Source organism: Trachurus trachurus (assembly GCF_905171665.1).
Source record: "Trachurus trachurus genome assembly, chromosome: 17".
Taxonomy (NCBI): Eukaryota; Metazoa; Chordata; class Actinopteri; order Carangiformes; family Carangidae; genus Trachurus; species Trachurus trachurus.
This window is the reverse complement of record NC_139900.1, coordinates 29,136,404-29,160,808: the sequence shown is the minus strand read 5'-3', so window position 1 is coordinate 29,160,808 and position 24,405 is coordinate 29,136,404. Positions and strand designations below refer to the sequence as shown.

General features: G+C 41.5%; 1 protein-coding gene across 1 annotated transcript in view; it reads left to right on the top strand.

Moving 5' to 3' along the window:
* The window catches only part of LOC311000435 (low-density lipoprotein receptor-related protein 8-like), a gene marked incomplete at its 5' end in the record, with an annotated part of 105,350 nt that overhangs the window by 46,635 nt on the left and 34,310 nt on the right, over nt 1–24,405 (top strand). Inside the window, 2 exons of the mRNA XM_083991150.1 lie at nt 10,371–10,499; nt 20,752–21,141. Coding sequence (XP_083847276.1) covers nt 10,371–10,499; nt 20,752–21,141 — 519 coding nt within the window. The remainder of the gene's footprint in view (nt 1–10,370; nt 10,500–20,751; nt 21,142–24,405) is intronic.

Here is a 24,405-nt window from a genome sequence, read left to right as displayed (position 1 = left end):
CTGGAAGTTGAGCGACTTTAACTTGACTTGACTTAACTTGACTTGTGTATTTTCCCGCATCGAACAGAGATGAGTTTTGTGAGTTTTGAGTTCGTATTTACATTTTTTAAGGTTTTGCCACTCGGAGCAGTTTACAGCGCGTCTGCTCCCTCCGCCATCTTGCCGCAACCTTTGTGCTCCATGTGCCAACGACAGTCGTTGGAGTGACTGTCTTTGGTGGGAAGTTGATTTCGACTTCGTTAGTGCCCTACTGTGTTATAACGACAGTCGTTGGAGTCTAGGGTTGTTCGGTAGGCTATACCGGTACTAGAGCGGTACCGGGGTACTGACGCATTTAAAACGGTACCATACTGCGCTTCGATGGGACCGGTACTTTCAGAATCAATTTGGTCTACGTATGGGAAACAATAGGTGTGTGTTTGAGTAACATGAACGTTTGTGTTTCATTCTATAAACTACTGATAACAATTTCTCTCCCAAACATTACAACTGGTCAAAATAACAAAAAAAGATGCAGTGTTTTCAGACCTCATCATGCAAAGAAAACAAGTTGATATTCATTTTTAAACAGACCACTAATGTTTTAATTTAGGAAGAGTTCAGATTAATATAGATGAAAATTTAATCCTGCAGCAGCAGTAACTGTTTAGATTTACTGATTACTGATGCATATGTTATAGTTCTAAGATTTTCTATTAAAATAAAGCCAATAATGACATTTTTTGTGTTCTCTTTTTATTTGGAAAAGTACCGAAAAGTATCGAAAAACATGTTGGTAAACAATGTCAGCACCAAAATGTTGGTATCGTGACAACACTATTGGAGTCACAGGAGGCCATTTGTGAATGTAGCGTGGTGCAGAGTGAAGCTACCCTCCACTACACATTTAATTTGAATGTCTTTTATTTTGTTCTGCAAAGAGCAAAAATATGTATTTTATCATCACAGTTGTGTGTGGCGAACTGTGTGTGTGTCATTCACTGAACATATGTGTGTCATTCACTGAACGTCATTCACTGAACGTATTCAATATTCTAACAGAAAAATCATTAACATCTGTATGTAGGGTTCTCTAAAAATGTGTATAAATATTCATTCCTTATTTTACTGGGTTTCTATAATCTTAGTCATGTTAAAAAATATACAGATTATCCCTTTTATATTGCTTCTAAGACAGATTAAAGTAGGACTTCATTTCCCAGAATCCTCTGGTTTTTCTCGTTTTTGCAATAGTCCTATTAAAATAAATATTGTTCATATATTAACTCTGTAATTCATGTATTATATTGTTTAACAATATTCTATGGTCTTTTTTTAAAAAAAATGATAAAGGTTAACTTTTCCTAAAAAAGAGACTAGAACATTCTCCGGGAGGAAATATCCCACAGTTCACCGGGACAGTGAAGGAGCTGCCTGAGTTTTTCGGTTTTTCCTCGGCAAAGAGAAATGTTTGGAGACTTGGACTAAAGGTTGGCCCAGATATTGCACTGCCAGAGAGACTTTAACCGGTCAGAATACTATTTTCACGTATCTCAGTCGAGTGTGTTTACTTTACACGACGGTGAAGTGTAACGAGCCGCGACAGCGTGGTCTCCGCCATTATCTCCGTACATTAGCTTAGCAGTGTTGCTATCAGTTAGCTCCTCGGCAGAGAACCAGACTGCTGCACAACACGGACACGAGGAAGTCGCCAGGGGACATTAGTGCGGGACCGGACCGTTAATATAATACATCCATGGACCGGACGGACCGGACGAGTCGACAGCAGGGAACGAGTCTATGGTCGCAGGTAGCCGGAGCTACGAGAGTCGGCGGGGAGCTGTCTGGACATGCTCTGCGGCCTGGCTGGCTACACCGCCATGTTGCTTCGGCACTGAGAGGTTGCGTGAGTACTTGACATTGGGACGATACCGAGTGCAGGGAACAGGCACGGGACTGTGTTAAAACAGACTCGGTTTCAAAGTAAACTCTTCTTCTCACAACTGGATAAAACTTCATGTGCACCAACGTTTCAAATGGGCCCCAACGGTTAGGGAAAATTATCCAAGCGCTTGGGTTAGACTTTTTTCTGGTATCATTATCATCTGTGTGAACTGTGAAAAATACTGTGGTACAGGTGTGGGTACAATTACTGCATTTTGAGTGTACAAAAGCACTTTTGGTTGCTATTTCTATGCATTTGGGTTATTGAAATCACATTTTGAACAGTTGAAAGGTGTGAATACAGTTGAAATATTAAGAACACATCTAGGTAATTATTTCATAAGTGATTTGGTTTATAAATAAGCTAAAAACCTCATTCGTAGGTTTATTATTTTCATTTAAAAGATTGGGTTGAGCTCAAACTAAAACAAATTCATTTCAGTTAAGTGAGGTAACTGAAAGGGTTAAAAACACTCTTCTGATTAAAACTTAAATATATCTGGTGATTAAAAATTATTGGTTGGTTGAAATAAACTAGAAACTGTTCTATTGATTTAAGAAGGGTAAAAAGAAAGCATTTTGAGGCTTCAGGTATTACTGTATTGATTTAAAGGGTACAAGTGTTTTTGTTTGTTATTTTCTATTTGCTGAAGCCTTGCTAAATTTAAAGGTAGCATTCCACAAAATATAAAAAGGGTTTAATAAAAATAAATGTTTTGTGTCTTACCTTTACATATTGTGGTTTAACATTCTTTTAAGAGTAATTTGTAGCCTATTTCTGAGGGCTTACATACATTTTGCTAACACATAGGCCTAGCATAGTAAGTTTTCAGTGGAGGCACCGCGCTAGTTATTTCCTTTTTCCCACTCTAACGATAAATTCCCTTGTTTAAATAAGAACCACAGCGAATTCACCATCTTTAGCTGAGAACCTAGGATTTTATTGGGTGTGACCACGGTGTAGTTTATAAACACTAAGGGAAAAAGGGGTTTGTAGCAACCAAAAACGTAATAACGGCCAATAACGTAATAACAGCCAATAATGTAATAATTTTGGCCATTTTAAATGTAATAAAGCCAATAATGTAATAATCTGCCAATAATGTAATAAAACTTTTGAGCCAATAACGTAATAACTTTTTGCCAATAATGTAATAATTTATTACATTATTGGCTGGTAATAACTGGTGTCGATAATGTAATAATACATAAATATGACTGCAGTTCTTGGAAATAAAAGGGTTTTTTGCAGCTTTTGTGCAGTTTGCTAATCAAAAATAGGTAAGTGGATGACATAGTCGTCATATTTATTCATCCAAGATGAATTCTACCGTGCTTCATGATATGTTTGCAAACGGAAGAAGTAAGCATTGTAGGCTATCAACAACCTCCAAAACATAACCAAACTTGTGTATTGAATGGTGTCTGCAGCCAGTTTATGTTTCAGTCAGGTATTACTTCCTGCCTCAGACAAACCATTGGGAATAGGTAATGTTAAATGTGATAATCCCAGCATGGCTCGGAGGAGCAATGGAGTTGATTTGGTTTTACCCTTCTCTTTCTATTTGAATTTTTTTTTCCAACACGTTGAGCTTAAAGGTCCCGTGTTGGATAAAGTGACATTTTGTGGTTTTTTTTGTTGTTGTTTTTTTTGTTTTTTACAGTGATAATATAGGTTCTATATTTATACTGTGAAAGTATAAAGGTAGTTTTTTCATTCACAAATGTAAAAAAAAAAAAACTACCTTTATACTGTATGGGCTGGAGCAATGCAAACATCTACCTTTAGACTTTCACAGTATTAAAGTAACATTGCAGAGTTTTTCGGCCTTAAAATAATGTTTCCAGACTCACTGCAATGGTAGAAAAATGGTTAATAGGATGAATGGTGCTGCCGCTGCAGCCTGGGCCGGGTCGCGTCGGCTGAAACTGCACTATGTAACTTCCCTGCACGGGTAAGAATCACCTGAATGTGTACAATTGTGCTGCCACTTCATTTGGAACTTCATTTGGGTGTTCTGGAGATAACGCTAACCATCAAGTTGGACAAATGATGGCTAAATATGTTAATAAAAAAAAAAATCAATGGTAAAATCAAATCAATGCCATCGCTCCTCCGAGCCATGCTGGGATTATCACATTTAACATTACCTATTCCCAATGGTTTGTCTGAGGCAGGAAGTTACACATGACTGAAACATAAACTGGCTGGCAGACACCATTCAATACACAAGTTTGGTTATGTTTTGGAGGTTGTTGATAGCCTACAATGCTTACTTCTTCCGTTTGCAAACATATCATTAAGCACGGTAGAAGTGAGAGAGAGAGAGAAAATATCTATTTTATCATCACAGTTCGCCACACACATACGGAAACTTCAGACTCAAGTGTGTGTTTTCATTCACTGAACGTATTCACGCGCGATTTCCTTGTTCCTGAACACACTCCGTGTAGCGAACGCGCCCTCTGCTGGTCAGAGTTAGGTACTGCATACTGTTAGATAACTAAATTTTTCAAACAACAAACCACTCTTTTCTCACCATAAAACACACACAATTTTCACCACACTCTGAACATGAGCTGTACTGAATGTAAATCATATTAAACATTAAACATAAATAATAATAATAATAATACTGTAGGTATATTTAGGGCTGGGTACCGAACTTTGGTTCTTTTGTGGCACCGATCGAAACGCTTCGGTAGTACCGAGTATCAAAACATGTCTCGTTTTTCGGTGCCAAGTTTCGGTACCCAGAGGTTAATCACGTGATCAAGATGCTGTCGGTGATCAGCTGTAACATTACGTGGTTGGAGCATGCAGGGTGAACGTCCTCTTTTACCCGCACATGTCTTTTACGTCCTGTCCAGGGCATCCGGGTTTGTTTGTTTGTTCATTAAAATGTCCGGTTTTCATTGTTTTTCATGTGCTTAAATTGACTGGCGCTTTGCACAGAATGCTCCGGTATTTCGTTGACGTTCATTGACGTAATTCCCGAGAGGCTGCCTCTCTGTGCGGCTCCGCGACGCGCACATACAGATTATGATCTTGGCAACTTCATGTATGTTGTCAGTCCCTCCTGCCTCTTTCTGTCGCCTCTGTATGTGCGGCTCCGCGACGCGCACAGAGGGAGCAGACGTCGGAGCAGCGTTGCCTCTCCTCGCAAAGTTCTGGGGCGCAAGTGTAGCTGTACACAGGGGCGGACTGGACATCTCTGTGTTCTGGAGGATCACAACACGGCCGGCGGCCACCACGTGACCGTTTTTTTTTTTTTTTTTTAAAAAGGCCTACCTGACAGTAATGTTTAGGGGAGACCAGGAACAGTTGTAACACTTTTTGCATTTTCCCTCAACAAATCAGAAACATTTAGCCTATTTAAAAACCTCAATATGTCAACTACAAAAAAAAATGTATGAAAGTGGTTTTAAGTAATATTTTCAGGTTGCAAAATTCATCTAAATAAAGTGACTGCAATGTAGTTTGTACCCTTAGAAAAGCTGCTGGTTGAAATAGAAAAATACAACTCAAGATATACCGTAATGCGAAATGTAATTTAAATTTTTTTAGAATTGATATTATAAAATTGGTATCGAAAAAAGTATCGTTCAGGAACCGGTATCGAAGTGAAGGTATTGGTATCGGTACCGGTATCGAAAAATTGATTGATACCCAGCCCTAGGTATATTACCCCACTGATGGATCTGTATGCCACATGAACAGTAGTAGTTCTTTGAGATTAGATTGTTGAATCTCCTGGGAAGGGATGAAAAGGGCAGCATTGTAAATTGGAGATAGGTGGTGGTGTCTCAGACCTCCTCCTCTGTTTAGGGATGGATCCTCTGTTTTACATAGATGGCTTCTTTTGCTCCTCTTTCAAACCATCTGTCCTCTCTGTCCAGGATGTGGACATTGTTGTCATCAAAGGAGTGGGCTCTCATCCAAGAAGCCTCTTAGATAAGAGGTGAAACGTCTTCCTACGGGGTGTTCCCACCAAACGCGATGAACGCGATTGAATCACGCGTCAAATGAAATCGCGTCGCGCTAGACGCTCCAGGGCGACGCGATGGAGGCGATTTTTCGCGGCCAACGCGTCCATTGCGCCGCGCTATCGCGTCCATCGCATCGCCCGGCGCGATGACGCGTCTAATCGCGTGTTTGCATTGACTTTACATGTAATCTCGACACGCGATGAAGTGTCATCGCGTTTGGTGGGAACACCCCGCTAGACAAAATAACCAAGTCCAGTTGCTTTTGACTTAAATTTCTATGGGGATAACGATGACCTGGACAAATGAGAATATTCACAGGCTTCTAGGAGAAAACAAATGTTTCCATCATGTTGCAGTTACATTATAATTATACCAACTGTAACTTTTATCAGTCACTTGTGAGCGATGTCACAATATCAGTTCACAACTGAATCAGACATTTAATACTAAGAGTATTTAACAACAGCCATAATCAGAATCAATGATCTGAACACAACTTTGACAGTACACCTCTTATAATGAAAATAAAGCTGTTATATCACCGTGCTGATGAGATGAAGACTGCCTGGGGTCTAAACAGATCTTCTGCCAAAGCACCACAGCAGAGATGAGATTCCTCATTTTTCACTCCGATGGTAAACACCAGCGAGGAAGTCAGTTTGTCTCTGAGTAATTGTTTTTTATTCAGTTGCCTCCTCCTCAAGCAAAAAAACAGATTACCTATGTCTTTATGAAATCTGCAGTTTCTCCAATCAATAGCTGTCATCAGAGGCAGCGAGGTTTCCCTGCTTTGTCGCAGTGAAGTTGTGTCTGTGTTTGGTTTTGGGAGGAAACTGTGCTCACGCTTCATTAAAGAGTAATCAGTCAAAAGGACAGGACAGCAGCTCGCCCTCCGCTTGGTGGATTCAGATTGTGCTCAAGTCTGCACTTCCACCTCCTTTTCCTCCCTCATCTCTCTCCACTCAGTATGGTTGGCTTTGATTTTGCTTTAGGATAAGAAAGCTGAAAGGTCAGGCAGCAGTTTGTCTCACGTACAGTATCTTGCCCTTGGCATCTCTCCCTTCTTTTGAATCCCCCCCCCCCCTGCTCTGATCTCTCTCACCCTTTCTTTCATTTTCTCTGCCTGTTTCTTGTTGTCTGTCAAGTCCTTTGTGGACTTATGTTAGTTTGAATTTATTCTGACACCATCTTATTTGCACTTTCAAAGAGTCCACCTCCTCATCTCTTTCATCTAAGACATGTCTAAAATACTTTGTCTCTTCTCTCTGACCAGCCATCTGTCTTCTGCTTCTTACACATAACTCAGCTGTAATCATTCACTGTGGCTCATCATCCCTTTAGTTTCCTCTGCTACTTCCGTCTGTCAAGTGGGCAAACAAGCTTAATTGTTTGCCCACTTGACAGTCATGTCTCGAAATAAGTGACAAATTTTTCACTGATTAGTCACTTCTCTCTTGTTGTGCGCATGAAGAATTTAGCACTGACGCAGGGAACATCAAAGACTGCCACACTTCCGAAATTAATGTTTTGTTTTGTTTTTTTGCTTGGTAATACACTCTCAAAACTTCCTGTGCTCATGAAGCAGAAACAGTATAAATTAAAAATAATTTTCATAACTGGTTCCTGAATATTAGTCAAGAGGGAACTGACTTGGATTGCAGGTGGAGGTGTGTGTGAGGTACGCTTATCTCTTGCTTCCCTGTTGTTTTATGCATTTCACTGGTTTAACAGTGGCACAATATTGTCCTTACAACTGATTGCTGAGTGTAGGGCTGGCCCGATTATCATATTTTGATAATCGAAGCTTCGCGGACATAAATTCGATCAAAATCGAAGCTTCGACGGCCGGGGGGGTGCGCGAATGTAACGGGGGGGGGGGGGAATAATGAAAGTAATGGCAAACAAACACAGCATATCTCCAAAATCAGGCAGGTGCCAAATAGCCCACTCATTTTACAGTAATGTAACAATTGCCGATGAGAACCGTGTCAAAAAGGAAAAAAGAAAAAACAAAAGGTCAGCCCTAGTTGAGTGACAGAGCACAAATTACATTAAGCCTTTCTTCACTGACCTCATACTGCAATTATCTTAGAGCTACAATTTGTGGACTGTAACGTGATTGAATGAAGATGTCGCTCCTCAGAAATAAAATGTTCCCTGAGTCCGAGGTGTTCTTTGCCTCCAACAACACCGCAGTGGGCGGGGCTTTTTCTGTGAGTGCCCGGGGTCAGGGCCCTGCTGCATCAGCCGTTCTGGCTGCTCAGTCTCCCAAGGCACCAGCTGCCTCTCCAGCCTCGTCTCCCCATGTCTCCTGTGTCCCCCCTCCATGCTACAGGGTCACCATCAGCCAGCCAGCCATGACAGGCTCCTTTATAAACAGTGTGATGGAGGTGATCTCAACTCACCTCAACCAACCACTTTAACTTTCAGCTTTATGTTGTCCTGATGATATCTAACATTTGTTCCTTTGAGTTCACACTCACTTATTATAAGTTGATCTATCAGGGCAATGTGCTGTATCCTGGTTCGGCGCCAGTTGGGAATCTTTATTGCACGTCTCTCTAACCCCCTGGTTCCTAATGAAGAAAGAAAAAGAAAAACTATGTTTGTCAGAAAGCACTGACAACTCTAGTTTTCAACCTCTTTTATAACTAGAGTTAAAGAATCGTTCTAAACAAATGTTTGTTATCTCAAAAATGTGTTATATTTTATTTGTTACAGAATGAGACCTCCCGTGGAAATGGAAATAATGTAAACATCATATGGGTGTAACATAAATCTTTGTTTAAAAAAAGAAGAGAGAATATCTGTTAATATATCCTTGTGATCTCAAGAAATATACATTATACTACTGTAGTACAGTAATTATGTAACACCTAACCATGTCCAGGACATACCCTAATCCCTAATCACCCAAATGTACACGGTGACCCTGGACAGAAATAATTCACTGATACAACAGAAGCTAATTTTACATTGTAGGAAAGGAAATATACAAAATCAAAACAAACAAATAAAAAGAACAACTTGTAACATAATAGCACCACAGATGAAAGCTAAAACAAACTCTGCAAGTCAGACTTAATTGTAATAGAAATACACTGTATACAGTTGTTCATTTAATAATTAAAGCCCACTGAATATTGGATTTACATTAGCTGGAATAGAATTCAATTTTACCTTAAGTGCAGCACTGTAATGAATGCATTTCCATCTGAACAGATGTGCTTTGCATAGAAATATGGCTCAAGAGACATTCTCCCTTTCTGGTCTAATTACCCACAGTGCAGTTTACAGCTAACATTGCTATAGTGACAGCATCAGATATTCTATTCTTACTTCATAAATGGTATTCATTATGGAGTTTGTTCTCGTTCATCTCATTACAAATGATCCTCCTGTGACATTGTTTGTCAGCTGTAATGAAGCTGTGTCACTGAGCCCACATAACTGTCAAAAGTTAACCTTGACACGCAACTTTGCAAAGGGTGGTGATATAAAAAACTTTAGGGCCTACAGTATGTGTGTATAAAGACAGTAGCTCAGATTTAAATATAGATTAGCTTGAATTCAAAGAAAAAAATAGTTTCCATGCATTCAGATGTAATCTGTATACATTGTGTGAAAGTCAGCTATAGCGTGTGAAAAAGCAAATACTGAAAGCTAAAACATCAGCTTAAAATGGATAAATGGTTGATTTAGTTTTCTTAGAACCTAGCCTAATGGATGAACAGTTAAAATATTTAATTACTGTAAAATGGAACATGCAAATTGGTGAAACAGTTAAAAAAAACAAAAACATTTTAATACCTCAAAGTATCCCAAAGAAATACTTTGCTGCAAATGAAAACATCTGAAATTGCTAAAAAAAAAAAAAAAAAAACTAAATTATTAACATAACCTCAACAGTACGCACCTTTGTATTACTAATAATAATGAGTTTAAAATCCACAGTACAGTTGGAACATGGGAACCATTAAAAGTGTACCAAGAAATAATCTAAAAATGAAATAATCAAAGAGCTAAATGATTTGCCATGCAGACTGACCCTTTGATTTCACGCTGGGATGCTTTAGGCTGGACTATAAGCAAAGTATAATGTATAATTAACAACATGCTTCATATTAAACGCAGTGTAATCTGGATCAAACGCACCCTCTGCCAACTAGAGCAGATTGGCAGGAAAACAGAGAAGGGGGGGTGGTGGTGTTCTTTTGCTCTAAAGCCAATGTGCATTTGCTGTATTTCATGAGCTTTCTGCATGTCTCTTTAGATGCAGTCCAGACAGTAAAATCAATTGGCCAGAGTGGTGGAGTCCTGGTTGAGTTTTAACTGCATCATGGGGGCGACAGAAATCCAGTCCAATGGTGTCTTGTAGTCTTTTTTGTTGCTGCCTTTATAGGACAATAAAAACCACTGTGGTAATCTCCCTATATCTCTTTTATCTCTACCCACAGGCAAACAGACATGCCCTCCGGAGAAATTTGACTGTGGGGGATCCACCAACAAGTGTGTCTCGTTGTCATGGAGATGCGATGGGGAGAAGGACTGCGAGAACGGTGCGGACGAGGAGGACTGCGCTTCCGGTGAGTTTCTCAAAGTTGGGCATCAGTTCTCGTCTTTAAAGGGATAGTTCACCCAAAATTGAAATTTCACTCATTATCTATACTCCCCCTCATGTGGACTAAGGGCTGGGAGAAGTTTCAGAGTCCTCCGTGGCTTCTCTGAGTTACAGGGGGTCTCGGCGTAGCAGTGCATGTCCATATAATGGTTGCAAATGGATACCAACTGTCTTCGTAACAAAAAGACACACCAAAAAACATCCAGATACCTCCATAGTGCTCGTATGTATTGTCCGTCTTGTATTGAAGCCCCAAAATGCGAAATTGTCCCGAAAAAAAATTAAATAAGACTATATTTCAAGCTTGTTTGTAGCGGAAGCTTCTCGAAGCTCCTCTTCCCGGTTTGTCAAATTTGGAATAACTGGGAAGAGGACAGACCCTGGTTCGTCCAAATTTGACGAACCGGGAAGAGGAGCTTCTGCTACAAACAAGCTTGAAATATAGACTTATCAAATTTTCTTCGGGACAATTTCGCATTTTGGGGCTTCAATACAAGACGGACAATACATACGAGCACTATGGAGGTATCTGGATGTTTTTTGGTGTGTCTTTTTGTTACGAAGACAGTTGGTATCCATTTGCAACCGTTATATGGACATGCACTGCTACGCCGAGACCCCCTGTAACTCAGAGAAGCCACGGAGGACTCTGAAACTTCTCCCAGCCCTTAGTCCACATGAGGGTGAGTAGATAATGAGTGAAATTTCAATTTTGGGTGAACTATCCCTTTAATGAAAAGAAGAATAAGAAAACACATGGGTAATTGCTTCAGGTGGTTTTACTTTTATTTTGCTGCATGCGCTACCTCTGTTTCAAATAGTGGACGTGACAGATGTGCAGCATTGAACGACTTGACGAGGCTTGAAGTCAGTAGAATGAAGAGAAATCACAGCCCTCCTTTTTTGTATGAGGGTTTCATCCTCTCTGAGCTCGCTTATCATCCAGAGGCTTAAGACATTAAAGCACAGTAGGAAATACTCAATATAATTAGAGGGATTTGAAGTGAGGTTTGATTTAAGCCAGCTGCAACAACAAGGTCCTCTTTGATGTGCAATGTCTTTTTTTTTCTTTTTTCTTTTTTTCCCCCAGTTGGAGAATATCAGATATGTTGCAGCTTTTCTGGTGATGTTTGGATGCTTCTGTCGTCACATTTTTGAACCTTTAGTCTTTAGCCTTTCCACTGCAGGGCTCTCAAAACCATCAAAAATGACATCACCCCTATACAACCAATCAGACGACTCAACCGTGCGGCTGCCCCCTCCCCCCTGACAACCCCTGCAGGGACTATCCTTGCCCTACTTCTGAGGAGCCGTGAAGAATCGGCTCCTTCTTTTCTCTCTCCCTTGCCTCTTCACGTCAAGAAAAATTGATTGAGGCAACAGAGCTCAGGGGGGTGTGGTGCTCAGACTTTGAAGATTGTGTAAAATGGCACGTGGCGACAAATACACAGGGGGAGAGAAAAAAGCCATCTCCTTATTATCCTATATAAATGATTTTTGTTTTTACAGATATCTGCTCCGTTTCAGTTGTATGTGAGTGGGTGGTTGCTGAGAGTGTGACAGCCTGGCATCTAACCAGTTCAAGTTTATTTGTTAATACACTCAATTTTGAGTATTTATTTGAGGAGTAAACCAAATTTATTTGGCATTAAATAAAAAAAAAAAAGTTTACTTCTTGGATAAATATTTACCCATTTCTCTTTAAAGGTCTTAATTTACAATAGCTTCTAATTTGTAGAGTTGTAAAGATATTTCTTTTGCCAGATCAGCCTGTTAAGTGGCCCGTCAAAGAGTCCTCGCCTCAAAGTGGCCCCACGCACTCATGCCAGAGCAAGTAGTAGCGATTCCATCGACTTTAGATCTAATGCCTTCTTAGCTTAGATGGCTTTTCACTGTGCTGTCCATTGAGACGCAGTCTAGCCTGTGCTAATCCTTTTTTCATTCTAATGTCTGTATTGATGCGGCAGTCTTAAGCTTCTCAGTGGGGACATGAGGGCAGGCAGCAGGCTGCCACCCACCCAGGCAAAGGCCAAAATCCCACCAGAGGTAAACACCGCTCAGCATGACCAGGAGGAAGAGGCTGTCCCCAGCAGCAGCACGGTGCTGGGCAGCATCACAAATGAGCTGTGTGAAGCGCTGCTCAGGCCAGCTATCTGAAAAGTGATTGGACCTGATGCTGTGAAAGGGCAAGAAAGTTTTGAATGTTGCCTCACGGCAGCACCAATTTTGCTGCAGATCTCTCACATTTACAGTCATGACGCAAGGCGACGGAAGGAGTGATGGAAATTACCAGTGTCTCAGTGCGTCTGTTTCGTTGCGGGCTAGCTGTTGGCATGCGGGCAGCTGGAGAATTGACTTCAAAGCAGCATTAACTCAGCTGTATGTTTAGGTTGAGAGAGAGAAGATGAATGAACAAAGATGTGTGAAGTGACACAGCTGCAGTCGTACAAGAGTGAGAATGAAGCTTTTTAATGAACAGTGTGTGTTTCCTGTTGCATTTTGTTCTTGCCAGCGAAGGCTCAGCTGTGAGCCTCAGTCTGCACAGCTGGAAATGTGGATCCAAGTGACAGAGTTGTGTGTGGAAGCACTTCATTCAAAATACTGAAGCACGAATTAAGACCCTGTCACCACTACAGAAAGCTGGGCATTCAATGTTGAGGGGAATCCTTAAGAGCTGTACCCAGCAGAATCAACATCATCTGAGATGAAACAGTGGCTTGTTCATCTTTTCTCTTTCACACCTGTTGTGTTTTAGTGTGACAGGCGACTCATCATGAGTGTCCAGGAGTATAAATGACCAGATTATCATTTTAGATCGAAGCAGCACCTCACCGCCTCTGTGTTGTGGTCTTGTGCTCTTTAATTAAAGGGGATGGAAACAACCACACTCTGGTTTTTGCAACACGTGTGGTCAGTTTCATGTAAACACTGACAAATCAAAAACAAATCAATAGTTGTAGACGTGAATTCACATTTACTGGGCAGTTCTTATGACCTGACCCACCAGAGAAAAATCCAAGCAAAGTTGGCTCTTTTTTTTCTCCAGTCACATTAAAGGGAAACTTAGTTTTTTTTCAACCTGGGCCCTGTTTTCATATGTTTTTCTGTATACGTGAGTGATGGATAATCAACAATTATTGAGGTGGCTGCAGTATTGAGCAGGGCAGGCAGCCTGCAGCCCAGCTCACGCTCTTCAACCGGGCAAGTGGCTCCCGTCAAAGTTCGCCGTATAAAGGTGCATCTTTTTTCACACTGACAGGCTCAGATAGCTCAATGAGTGTCCAACGACATACTAGAAAGGAGAAATGAACGTATGTCGCTACCTTTAGCTGGAGGTCGCTGTTTGTTGTCATCTGTGTCCAAATCTCACCACGCTAGAAATCCCTTTCATCCACGTCGTCCACATCGGGCAAAAATTCAGCCATGACTTTTTTTTTAAACCTTTTATTTAAAACTAAAGTGTTAAATACTTTGTCGTTTAGTATTATAACTATTAATGAGGAAACGGGAGACCAGGAAGCTTTGCACGTCTGCATGTATTGCACTTCAACTCAGGACACAGGAAACATGACGTCACTTCACAACACATGACACGGGGGCGTAACCGTATCCCTGTAGGGACAAACTTAGGCTGTCAATACACAACATAAAGTAACAGTGTTTGGTAATCCAACAGAAAATCACTCTGGTCGTCTCTCTTTCCCTCAGTCAGGTACTGTAACAGTATTCCCCACCGGTGTTTTGCCGCGAGTTATCGCAAGATTTTAGAACGAGATTTCTAGCGTGGTGAGATTTGGGCACAGATCACAACAAACAGCGACATACGTTCATTTCTCCTTTCTAGTATGTTGTTGGACACTCATTGTAACTATCTGAGCCTGTCAGTGTGAAAAAAATGCCCGTTTATAGGGCGAACTTTGATGGGAGCCACTTGCCCGGTTGAAGAGCGCTAGCTGGGCTGCAGGCTGCCTGCCCTGCTCAATACTGCAGCCACCTCAATAATTGTATTATCCATCACTCATGTATACAAAAAATCATGTGAAACAGGGCCCAGGTTGAAAAAAAAAAACGAAATTTCCCTTTAAGTTTACCACTTCACTGTACCTTGTGACTTTACCAAGCTCTGCAGGGAGGATAGGTTTTTGTAGGCCAACCCACAAGTTAGCATCACTGGTTCCCCCGGCAAGAAGACGCTGGGATCTTTGCGTTAGCTTTTGGACTGTTGAAACAAATAAGCTCTTACTTATGCATGTGGTTCGCCAAGATGATTCATAAAAAGCACTTTTATCATGTTTTAAGCCTTAAAAATTTAACCGTTGGCTAAAAATAAACACTGGCAATTAAAACCTGTTCTTCCCTGAGCCTATTTTCCAGGCCTCTGCTCGAAAATTGCATATCAATAATAAAATGAGTATATCTCTGCAACCACAAGGTCTATTTGAATAATTTTGGTGTCATTGAATAGGGGACACTTTGAGGATTGTTGAGATATGTAATTATCAGTATATCTGTTACTGGTGAAGAGTAAATGAAGATGGCACACAGCAAAAATGAAATAAATTCAATGCTCGCCTAAAAAAAAAATCATATTTTTGATGAGTGTCCTTTAGAATAATGCTAACATAGCTAAAACTCTCTATAAAATCATTGTACAACATATGAACATTGTCTCTGCAGTGGTTGATTATGATTAATTGAAGCAGCATAAAATTATTGAGATTTTACTACAAAATATTCAGGCGAGCTTTCCAAAATGTCCATTTTTGGCACAGCTTGGAACCACCTGCCACTATAAACCATTGTTTAATTTTTATTTTCACACAATGTGCATGAACTAACTGAACAAGAATCCACAGTTTTTTTTAAAAATCCGCCTATTTCTCCTTTGAACTATGTTGCTGCGTCTGGATGCAGGGAAAGCCTGTTTGGCTGTGCTCATGACGCGCAGCTGTAGCGCTGCAGCCGATCGACCAATCAGGGTCATTCACCTATCGTTGTAACCGTAAGAGCCAGTAGAATGAAGCTAGACCCACGTTGGTTTCACTGACAGCACTGGCAGCCAATGGGAACCAGTATAAGCCAGGCTGTTGTTGCGCGTCGGAGCCCACAGCCTCTGGCTGCCGTGCACCCGGAGCCGGAAATACGCTACACAGACACGGGAGGAAGTAGAGTTGCATGCTGGGAGTTGTAGTCCTTCAAACTAAACGCCGTTTATAGCTGCAGAATCACTTTTCGCTCCGAGTTTTTCCAAGGTAAGAATGCTTTTCTGGTTGTTTTTACCAAATGCGCTTGTTGTTGTTTATCGTATTGGGCTGCTGGATCAGTGAAACTTGGTCGTAGAGGGATAGAAATGGTATTTTTGGAATCTGTGGAGTGTCTGCTATCGTGTGGCTACAATTAGCTCCTGGTCAGATCAAAGAAGGCTGTTTACTGGCTCGGTTTCTCGTTCTAGCGCGTTTTTCGGTGTTTGTTCGTGTTTTCGCGACAAATTGTTTGATCGCTCGGTGTTGTAACTGTGTTGGTTGGTCCTACGAATTGTTTATATGAGCGTTTAGCGGAGATTCTCAGCTTTCTATTGATATGTAGCATACTGTGTGTATGCTGCGGGCTTGTTGCTTGTGCGGAAGTTGTTGTTGTGTTGTCGGAGAGCCCCCGTATCCGGGGGCTCAGGGAAGAAGAGGTTCTAATGCTACCGTCTTTTATTTAGCACACTTAGCTCTTCAAAAGTCTTTCCTCTTAGAAAGTCAGTAATAATGTGCAGGAGTGCAAGTATAAAGTCATTATACAAGGTTGAGTTATATCAGTTTCCATGCTCAGTGTGATGGCGTTTACGTTCTCAATGGGTTTGAATCTGACCTGCGGCCATTTGCTGCATGTCGTCCCCTCTCTCTCCCTGACTTCCCTGTCTCTCTCTCTATCTCTATTGCACTATTATGGAAATGGTAAAAATGGTCAGACTATATGTACTGAGGTATTTTATGTTGCCGGATAAAATATGAAAATGTTGATTATTTAGGATATTTAATCAAAATCTTATTTAAATCTTATTCAAATTTAGACACGTGTCACAAATCCACACTGTAATCTGGTGGGGTAATGAGCCAGTAAGTTGTCAAAGCATCAACACGAACCTTTAGTTAACCGACTATGAACAAAGACGTTAGGCTCCCCAAAACTGACTGAGCTGGAACGTATTCGGTTAGCCTTGTGTGCTCTGCTATTAGTAGAAATTTACAGAGTGCATAACCCGCTGCAGACTTGAAAAAGTAAATCTTGCAGAGGCATCTTGCTAATTGAGTCGTCCACATGATGAATTATGTATTAAATAGAAATTCTCCCCTCACCAGAGGAAGCTTTCCCTGATCAACATTACATTAAGCAGCAGCTCGAGAGAGAGAGGCTCTGCAAGAAAGTGGAACTGTGTCCTCAACCCTCAGCGATGTGGAGATTAATGTGCACTTACTCACCGGGGCGTCTCTCCTGAGCTCGCCTGTGTTCTGGGATACACTATAGGAGGCACAGGAGCCAGTCTGGATTTGCGTGTTTGCGTTCGTACCCACACACTGCCTGGTGTGTACATACGATTTTCCTGTGAGGTAGTAGTTTTGCTTGTTTTCTTTATTCATATTTAACGCTGCTTTGATAGTATGAGGAAAACAACTACCTCCTGTGCTCCGTACAGCTGTCTCACTGTCTCTGTGGTGGAACTGAACTGGCAGACACCGTGCATCCCCAGTGATGAAGCTTTCACATGGGACCGTTTTACAGGACTTAAGTGCTTCACAAACAAAATTTCCTCCTTCATTTCAGCCTTTTAATTGTAAATGTAGATTTATAGTTAAGCCTAACGTTGCATATTGTGTCCCATCCCAGCACTTATTCTATCTCCTCCATCCCCTGTGGAGCGAAGTCAGTAATGATACCAGAGAGGAGGTTAAAAACTCCACTTCTTGTTCTCTATTATCCTCACTTGGTTGTTACTGTGGAGAGAGACAAGCCTCCAGTACGAGTACGGCTGTGTTTGCTCTGTAAATGTGTGTGGCATCACAGGAAAGGTCAATCACTGAGCTATTTCCCCCAGTGAAGCATTGTGACCTGTCTCGACAGCCGTGTGTGTGTGTGTGTTTACTCTGGCTTTGTCTTATATGTGTAGCAGTAGTAGTATTGCAGTACTTCCACCGACCTTCCCGCGGTGGCTGTAGCTGCACAGCAGAACTGGGCTCACTGAGTGGAGCAGACAGGTCTGAACCGTCCCTTCAGTTTAAATCTGTGGATATCTAAGAAAGCCCAGAGGATGCTGAGCTACACAGACAGTGACTGATGTGCTCGGAGGTATTTGTGCACAGATAAAAAATAAATAACTCTTTGCATGCTCACACACAACCTGCGTGTCGTTCTTTTCATCCAGCCACACCCTTTCGTTCCCTCCCGCACAAAAAAACAATTTACTCACATTTCACAGTGTTCCTTCATGCACACACACACACACACACACACACACACACACACGCTGCAATGCTAATCTGAGTGGAACAACCATTCATCTCTTGCCTCTACATCTGAGCCACTGGTTGCTGCTGGCAACAGTCTCCCATCATCAAAACTGCCAGCCAAAGTCACCGGTGTAAATATCCTGGTGAATTTATATTTGTTAACCAATATTGCATCACTTCTATTTCATTCTATATTCAGACCCAAAGATGTTCTTGCCTTTATAAAAAACGAAGCTTGTTTGTAGACATTTTTAAAGTTGGTGAACCGAGTAATAAAAAATAAGGCCCAGAGGAGATGTGAGTCCATGAACAGTTTCAGAAAGTTAAAACAGGTTTCTCATTTTAGAGTAATTTTATTTTTTTTGTCCATAGGTTTGTACTCAATATTCCTTAATGACAAAGTAATGTAATTTATGCCAGTCTATTAAAAAATGTAAATCTGTCATTTACAATTCAGACCCTTAACTCAGTAGTTAATAGAAACATCTTTGGCAGTAATTGGAGCCTCTTGGGTAAATGTCTTTGCACACCTGGATTTAGCAGTTTATCCCACTCTTCATTATCCACTACAACACTTACTTGTGTAGTGCTTCAGGTCATTGTCGTGTTGAAAGGTGAACTGTGCACAATAGCATGACGTGTCACCACTGTGCTTCATCACAAGGTTGGTATTGGTCAGTCTAGCTGGTCTCCTTCCAGCTGATTCATTCATCTCTGTACAGAATTTTTGAAGCTCTCAAGCTCACAGTACTGTAAAGAGGTCTGAATACTTTATGAATCTACCGTACACAAGTGTGTTATTTTTCTTGTTTAATCAAACTGCCATAAACAATTAAGCCAATAGATGGATGATAAGTCTGACAAAACAACCCACTGAGTGATTCCCACTGTGGTTTATTTACAATTTAAAACCCACTGGCTTGTACAACATCATCGCACACAGGCAGTCTGTGGTCTCAAAGTTGCTCAAAAGTCTTGAAATTAATTTACACAGAGCCCCCGCTGGAAAACAAAGTCCCTCTCAAGTGTAACCAGGCCATTCATGTACATTACTAATGGTCTTCCCCTTGTGTAATAATGCACATGTCTGTTGAGTCTCCTTAATTATTTAGTGCCAAATTAGTATGGAGTGAGGGCAGGGGCATAACAGGGAGAGTAGTTGTAAAATACATCAGAATCTGATGGAGCCTGTTTAATATTAATGAATCAGCAACACACGCTTTTCATTTTCCCTGTGCCTCTGTGGCAATCACAAGGGCAGCAGTAAAGTGATTAAATGTTTACAAAGAAAAAAAAGACACAGTGACTTTAACGTATGGTATAATTACATAGGATAGTAATTAGGACGATGTTTTTTCAAGCTGAGGATATGTTCACCCAGTTTAACTCGTCACGTGGGAACGCACATGGTTCTCTGTTTTCTTGTACAAGCAGTTTAGTTTCTGTTTGATTATAGTTCAGGAGATATTTTGTATTTCTATTCACCTACTGTAGCTTTTTAAAAGTGCTAAATGTGAGTTTCTCTTGACCAGAGAGCAGGTTGGACGCTACAGTGACTTGCTACCACAACAAGACAGGATGGGATGGGTTTAGCTACTGTACTTAGCATGACTGCAGTGTTTTTCCTCAACTGACTATGTAGTACAGCAGAAACTACTAGCATCCACAAATATTTTGATTTCCACTTTGATCCTCAATTGAAGGAGGGATGAGGGATGTGCAAGATGGCTGATATTTGGAGAGATGTGAGCTCTCTGCTGCAGGTCACTGCTGATACTGATACTCTAAGAAAAAAAAAACCTTAACAGCAGTGCTAACAGCCAAAGGCAGCAGTGTTGCAGCTGAACTCCCTGTGGTTTAGTGTAAATATCAAATTGTGCTTCTCCCTGTGCTGCCGCTCACTGTGGGAACCCCCAACACTCTTCACAGCCTGAGTGCTTTTTGCCAGATATCCAGGCATGGCTAGAGCTAGAGGAAGCTGGAGAGTGAGAGAGAAGGATTTAAGGAGGCCTGGAGGTTGGCTTCATGAAGACGACAGGCACAGAGCAAACTTCACCGTCCTGCTCGGAAACATTTAAGTCACGTAGGAAGGGACAAGGGCCGGTGCTAGTTTCCTCTTCGTTGAGGGAGATTCACATTTATTGTCAACTCTGACTAATATGGTGGCATGTGTGCTAATGACCCATCAGAGAGAGACAGAGAGAGAGAGAGTGCTGTCTATTTTCTGTCGCTCCTCAGGAGAAGAAGACTCTGTCATCCCCTCTCCCTCCTCCTCAGCTCTCCTGTCTCCTCCCCTGTTATGATACCAATGAGTCTGTCTGATAATCTCCTCCTGGGCCCCTGTATCTGAAGCTCATTTAACCCAACATGATCTATACATTTCAGACTGTCTTTACTTGTTCAATTGTTGCAGTCTGTAAAGTCTGGTCAGTCCTTTATATTATCCATTAGATTCCACTTGTAAGCTATTAAAGGACCAAGTGTATTTATACCAATCAGACACAATGCTTTACAGGAGCATGGGAATGAAAAAAACAAATTGAGCAGGAAACTCAGCACACCATTTTAAAAGGAGTGCTGTTGTGATAACAGGCATGAAAAATAAACAAGTACACAACATTTCTCATGCCCCCCCCCCCCCCCCCCCCCCCCCGTTCCCTGCAGACTCTCATTTGCACTTCACCCCTCACTCTAATGGTTTCCATCTTTCTGTTGGTCTCCCAGATGCCAAGGCCTGCCCCACTGGTGAGTTCATGTGCGCAAACCGCAAGTGCTTGGCCACGGTCTACGTATGCGATGGGGATGACGACTGTGGAGATGGCAGCGATGAGCTCAAATGCACCTCCCCCCTCACCTGCGGGCCCAACCACCTGCGCTGTAACACCTCAGAGTGTGTGCCGCTCATGTGGAGCTGTGACGGAGATCCCGACTGCTCCGACAGCTCAGATGAGGGGCCAGAGCGCTGCGGCGGGGACGGGGTCCCCTACTTGACCAACCATAGGGCAAACTGCACCGCTGGAGAGTTTCGCTGTGCCAATGGAGAGTGTGTGAGACTGACCTGGAAATGTGATGGAGACCCGGACTGCAAGGACAAGTCTGATGAGTCTGACTGCCGTGAGTTTCTCTTCCTGTTTCCTCTCTTTGCCTCTCACTCTATGTCTCCACAGATACTGTAGCTTTTCTCCCCTGTGGCCTTGTCTCTCTTTCTTTTATTTTACCTTTTGAGAGCTTCATGTTCTCTATTGTATCACATCTCTCTGTACTCAGAAGGTCGTTCTCTTGTCTTGCACGCTGCTGTGTCTGAGGATTTTTGTACAGCATGTGTAACTGGGCTGAGAGATAATTCCAATGCAATGCAACTCTTTACAGTACATGTGTAACCAAGGTTACATAAAGAGGCTGTGTCGTACGTCATACTTAAGCAATATCATACCTACAATCCAGTCACAGCCAGGGCTCCAGTGGAGTATTGCTTGTGCAGTATATAACAGCTCTACAAGCACATAATAACAGTACAGTATAATCATAAGTTATTTAGCTACGCTAACACAAACTGTTCTGCAGCACTGTTGATAGCAACACTAACATTTTCCTAACCTGAAGACTAGAAGTGTGTTCAAATCTCCTAGTAGTTCCCGATGAAGTGGACTACACGGTGTTCAGCCATGTTAAGTAAGATTCCTAACTATAAAGAGCAAAGGTTCATTATTTCAAGGGAAACTGAACTGAGCTGGGAGGAACAGCGTTGACAAGTTGACAAGAAGATTTCCCATCAGCCATTGCACCTGCTTGTAAATTGATCATTGATTTGTTCGTAACATAGTTACATACATTTCAATAGAATACATTTTCTAATAGTGAGAGTTTTGGTTTCAATTATTCAACATTTTATTGTTGTTGTGTAAAATGTAACACACAGCAACACATATCCACGGTATTTTACGTTACCAGGGTGACAGATGGAGGTCAAGGAAATGTGTTTGTGATGTTGCAGGATGTTCCCAGTGGAGGACGTTCCCTGATATTCCCTGAACAGGGAGTAGGGAGCACTATCTATGTACACTGTGGATCGAAACACAGCCTAGCCTGCTAATGTTTTTACTTGTGTGCTCTGAATGTATCCAGGCCTCTGTCCTTCCCTCCATCCTCCTCTGATAATCTTATGTAATTAAATTCAGTTAATCCCTCTGTAATTATAGTCATCCTTTTAGCAATCTAAGATAAATAACTGTTAATGTGAGGCTAATTATCAGTTAATTGAACACCTGTAAAGCAGAGTGATACATGCATGATGCAGTAAAAAAGTCCTAGTGCTGTTCTCCACATCAGCTCTCATGGGCTGTCTCTGATCCAATCAAATTACTTTGTAGGAACTGCTGTATAATTGTAAGCAGATCATTGTACACATTAAATAGACTTGATTTTTAAGCGTTCCGTTGATAATAAATATTTAATCCTGGAGTACAGAGAACAAATAGTATAAAATCTTAACATATATTTGGTTCTCTCTTTGTCAGTTCCAGATACATAGAGAACTGAAAACATCTTAAGAAAACATACACAAATGAATAAAACACTACATTGTGTTGTGTGTGTTGTGTGTATTTACAGTGCATATATTGTCAAACTGATGAAGATGTTTCCTGAATTTCTTAGTATTTTCTCTCTTTGCATATGTTTCTTGAGTCACAGTGCATTGAGCTCTCAGGGCCACCATAGAATTAGTCTGTAGGATGGAGGTGGTACACATCGCTGCAGCTCAAGGCTGCCGAGTTGTGGTTGTTTTCTTTGATTCTATGCTGTATTACCGCACAAAATCGTATTCAAAGATGGCTACACAGCAATCAATTCCCCACACATTCAGGAGTGCAACTGGAGGTCAGTTGTGTTATACATTATCTGTATGTGGACAGTTTACACCTCAGTAAGATAATGTGTCTGATATGAGACTGGAGAGTGGGGGGGGGGGATCTCAACAAACAATATTTCCTGCCTCTTCTGAGGTGTTACTTTGTCATTTAGCACATTTCCACTCTGCTGGGAGTTGGTTTAGGTGTTTGTTTGTTTTCTTTTACTAAATGTGTCGGATAAAGAATGTGTTTCTGTTGATAAACACCGCATGAAGATGAGGCTTTGTGATAAAACAGGTTTTCCTATTAGCTGGTCATGGATGGGGGAGCCCTGAAGCCTCCGTCTTACTAAGCCTGAGTGTGAAGCCCAGATAGTCCCACTATTCATTATCAAGATGTGTGGTGCACACTTCAAACCCACCACTCACACTCTACAGTGTCATATAAGCAGCTCTTACAGGAGATTGATGTTTTGTTAACCAGCTATATCTCTGCATTAAGGGAGAGGCGTGAAGACGACCCACCTTGTATTTTACCACCGATTACCATAGAAGCCATTCCTACCTTCACTACCTCTTCTATAGGTTGATGTGGGAATAGCCTATCTGCAAGCACGTAATCCCCCGCCCACTCTTGAGCTGAAAACAAAATTTGCTGCTTGTCCCTTAAAGTACATGAATTGTGCACACCGTTGCAGCAGGATATTGTCAAGTTAGATCTTTAGATTGATCTCTAGTCTCAGCATCACGTTGTGTATACGTGCATCCGTGTGTGCAAATGTGTGTCCAGGCTACAGCAGCCCAGCCTCCATTACACTCCCTGTGTCCTGCTCGTCTTAGGATAACATTAAATCATATCTCCCTCAGTCATATATACTGCCTTTTAGTGTGGTTTAGAGAGGAGTTATATGAGCACACTGTGCCCTGTTGATGAAAAGCTTGTCTGTGCTTGAGACATTAATGAAACTTGGTGGGGCTGCATTACTATATTGAAAATAATTCATCACACACCCCCAGGTTAACAGTCTCTGTCCTACAGGCGGCACCGAGCACAGGCTGGGAACAGATAGAAGTACAGTGTACTATGTTACTAGGCTTGGGCGGTATCCAAATTTTGATACCGTCAAACTTCCTCCACATTTTACCACGGTATACGGTATTACCGTGACTAATTAAAAATGATGACGTAAGTGGCATTACCAAACATTGGCTTGTGTCTTCACCATTCAGAAACTGAATACTAGGGCTAAACATTAGCAGACCAAAATCTCATTGGTCGATTGGTCGCAGGAAAAAAACAAAATACATTTGGAGCCCTGTCTTGTCAAAATTAAGTCAAAATCAATATGACCGAACTGTATATGTGAGGGTATAGGGCTTTTATTTTGAAGGGCCAGATACAGGAAGTCATGGCACGCACTCGCTGTCAGTTTTGTTTTGTTTTGTTTTTTTACACGGCACGGCAGGTCCGGTCCCTATTTTTTTTTTTTTTCCTTGTCAAGAGCGACTTTTTCCGATGTTGTTCCAGA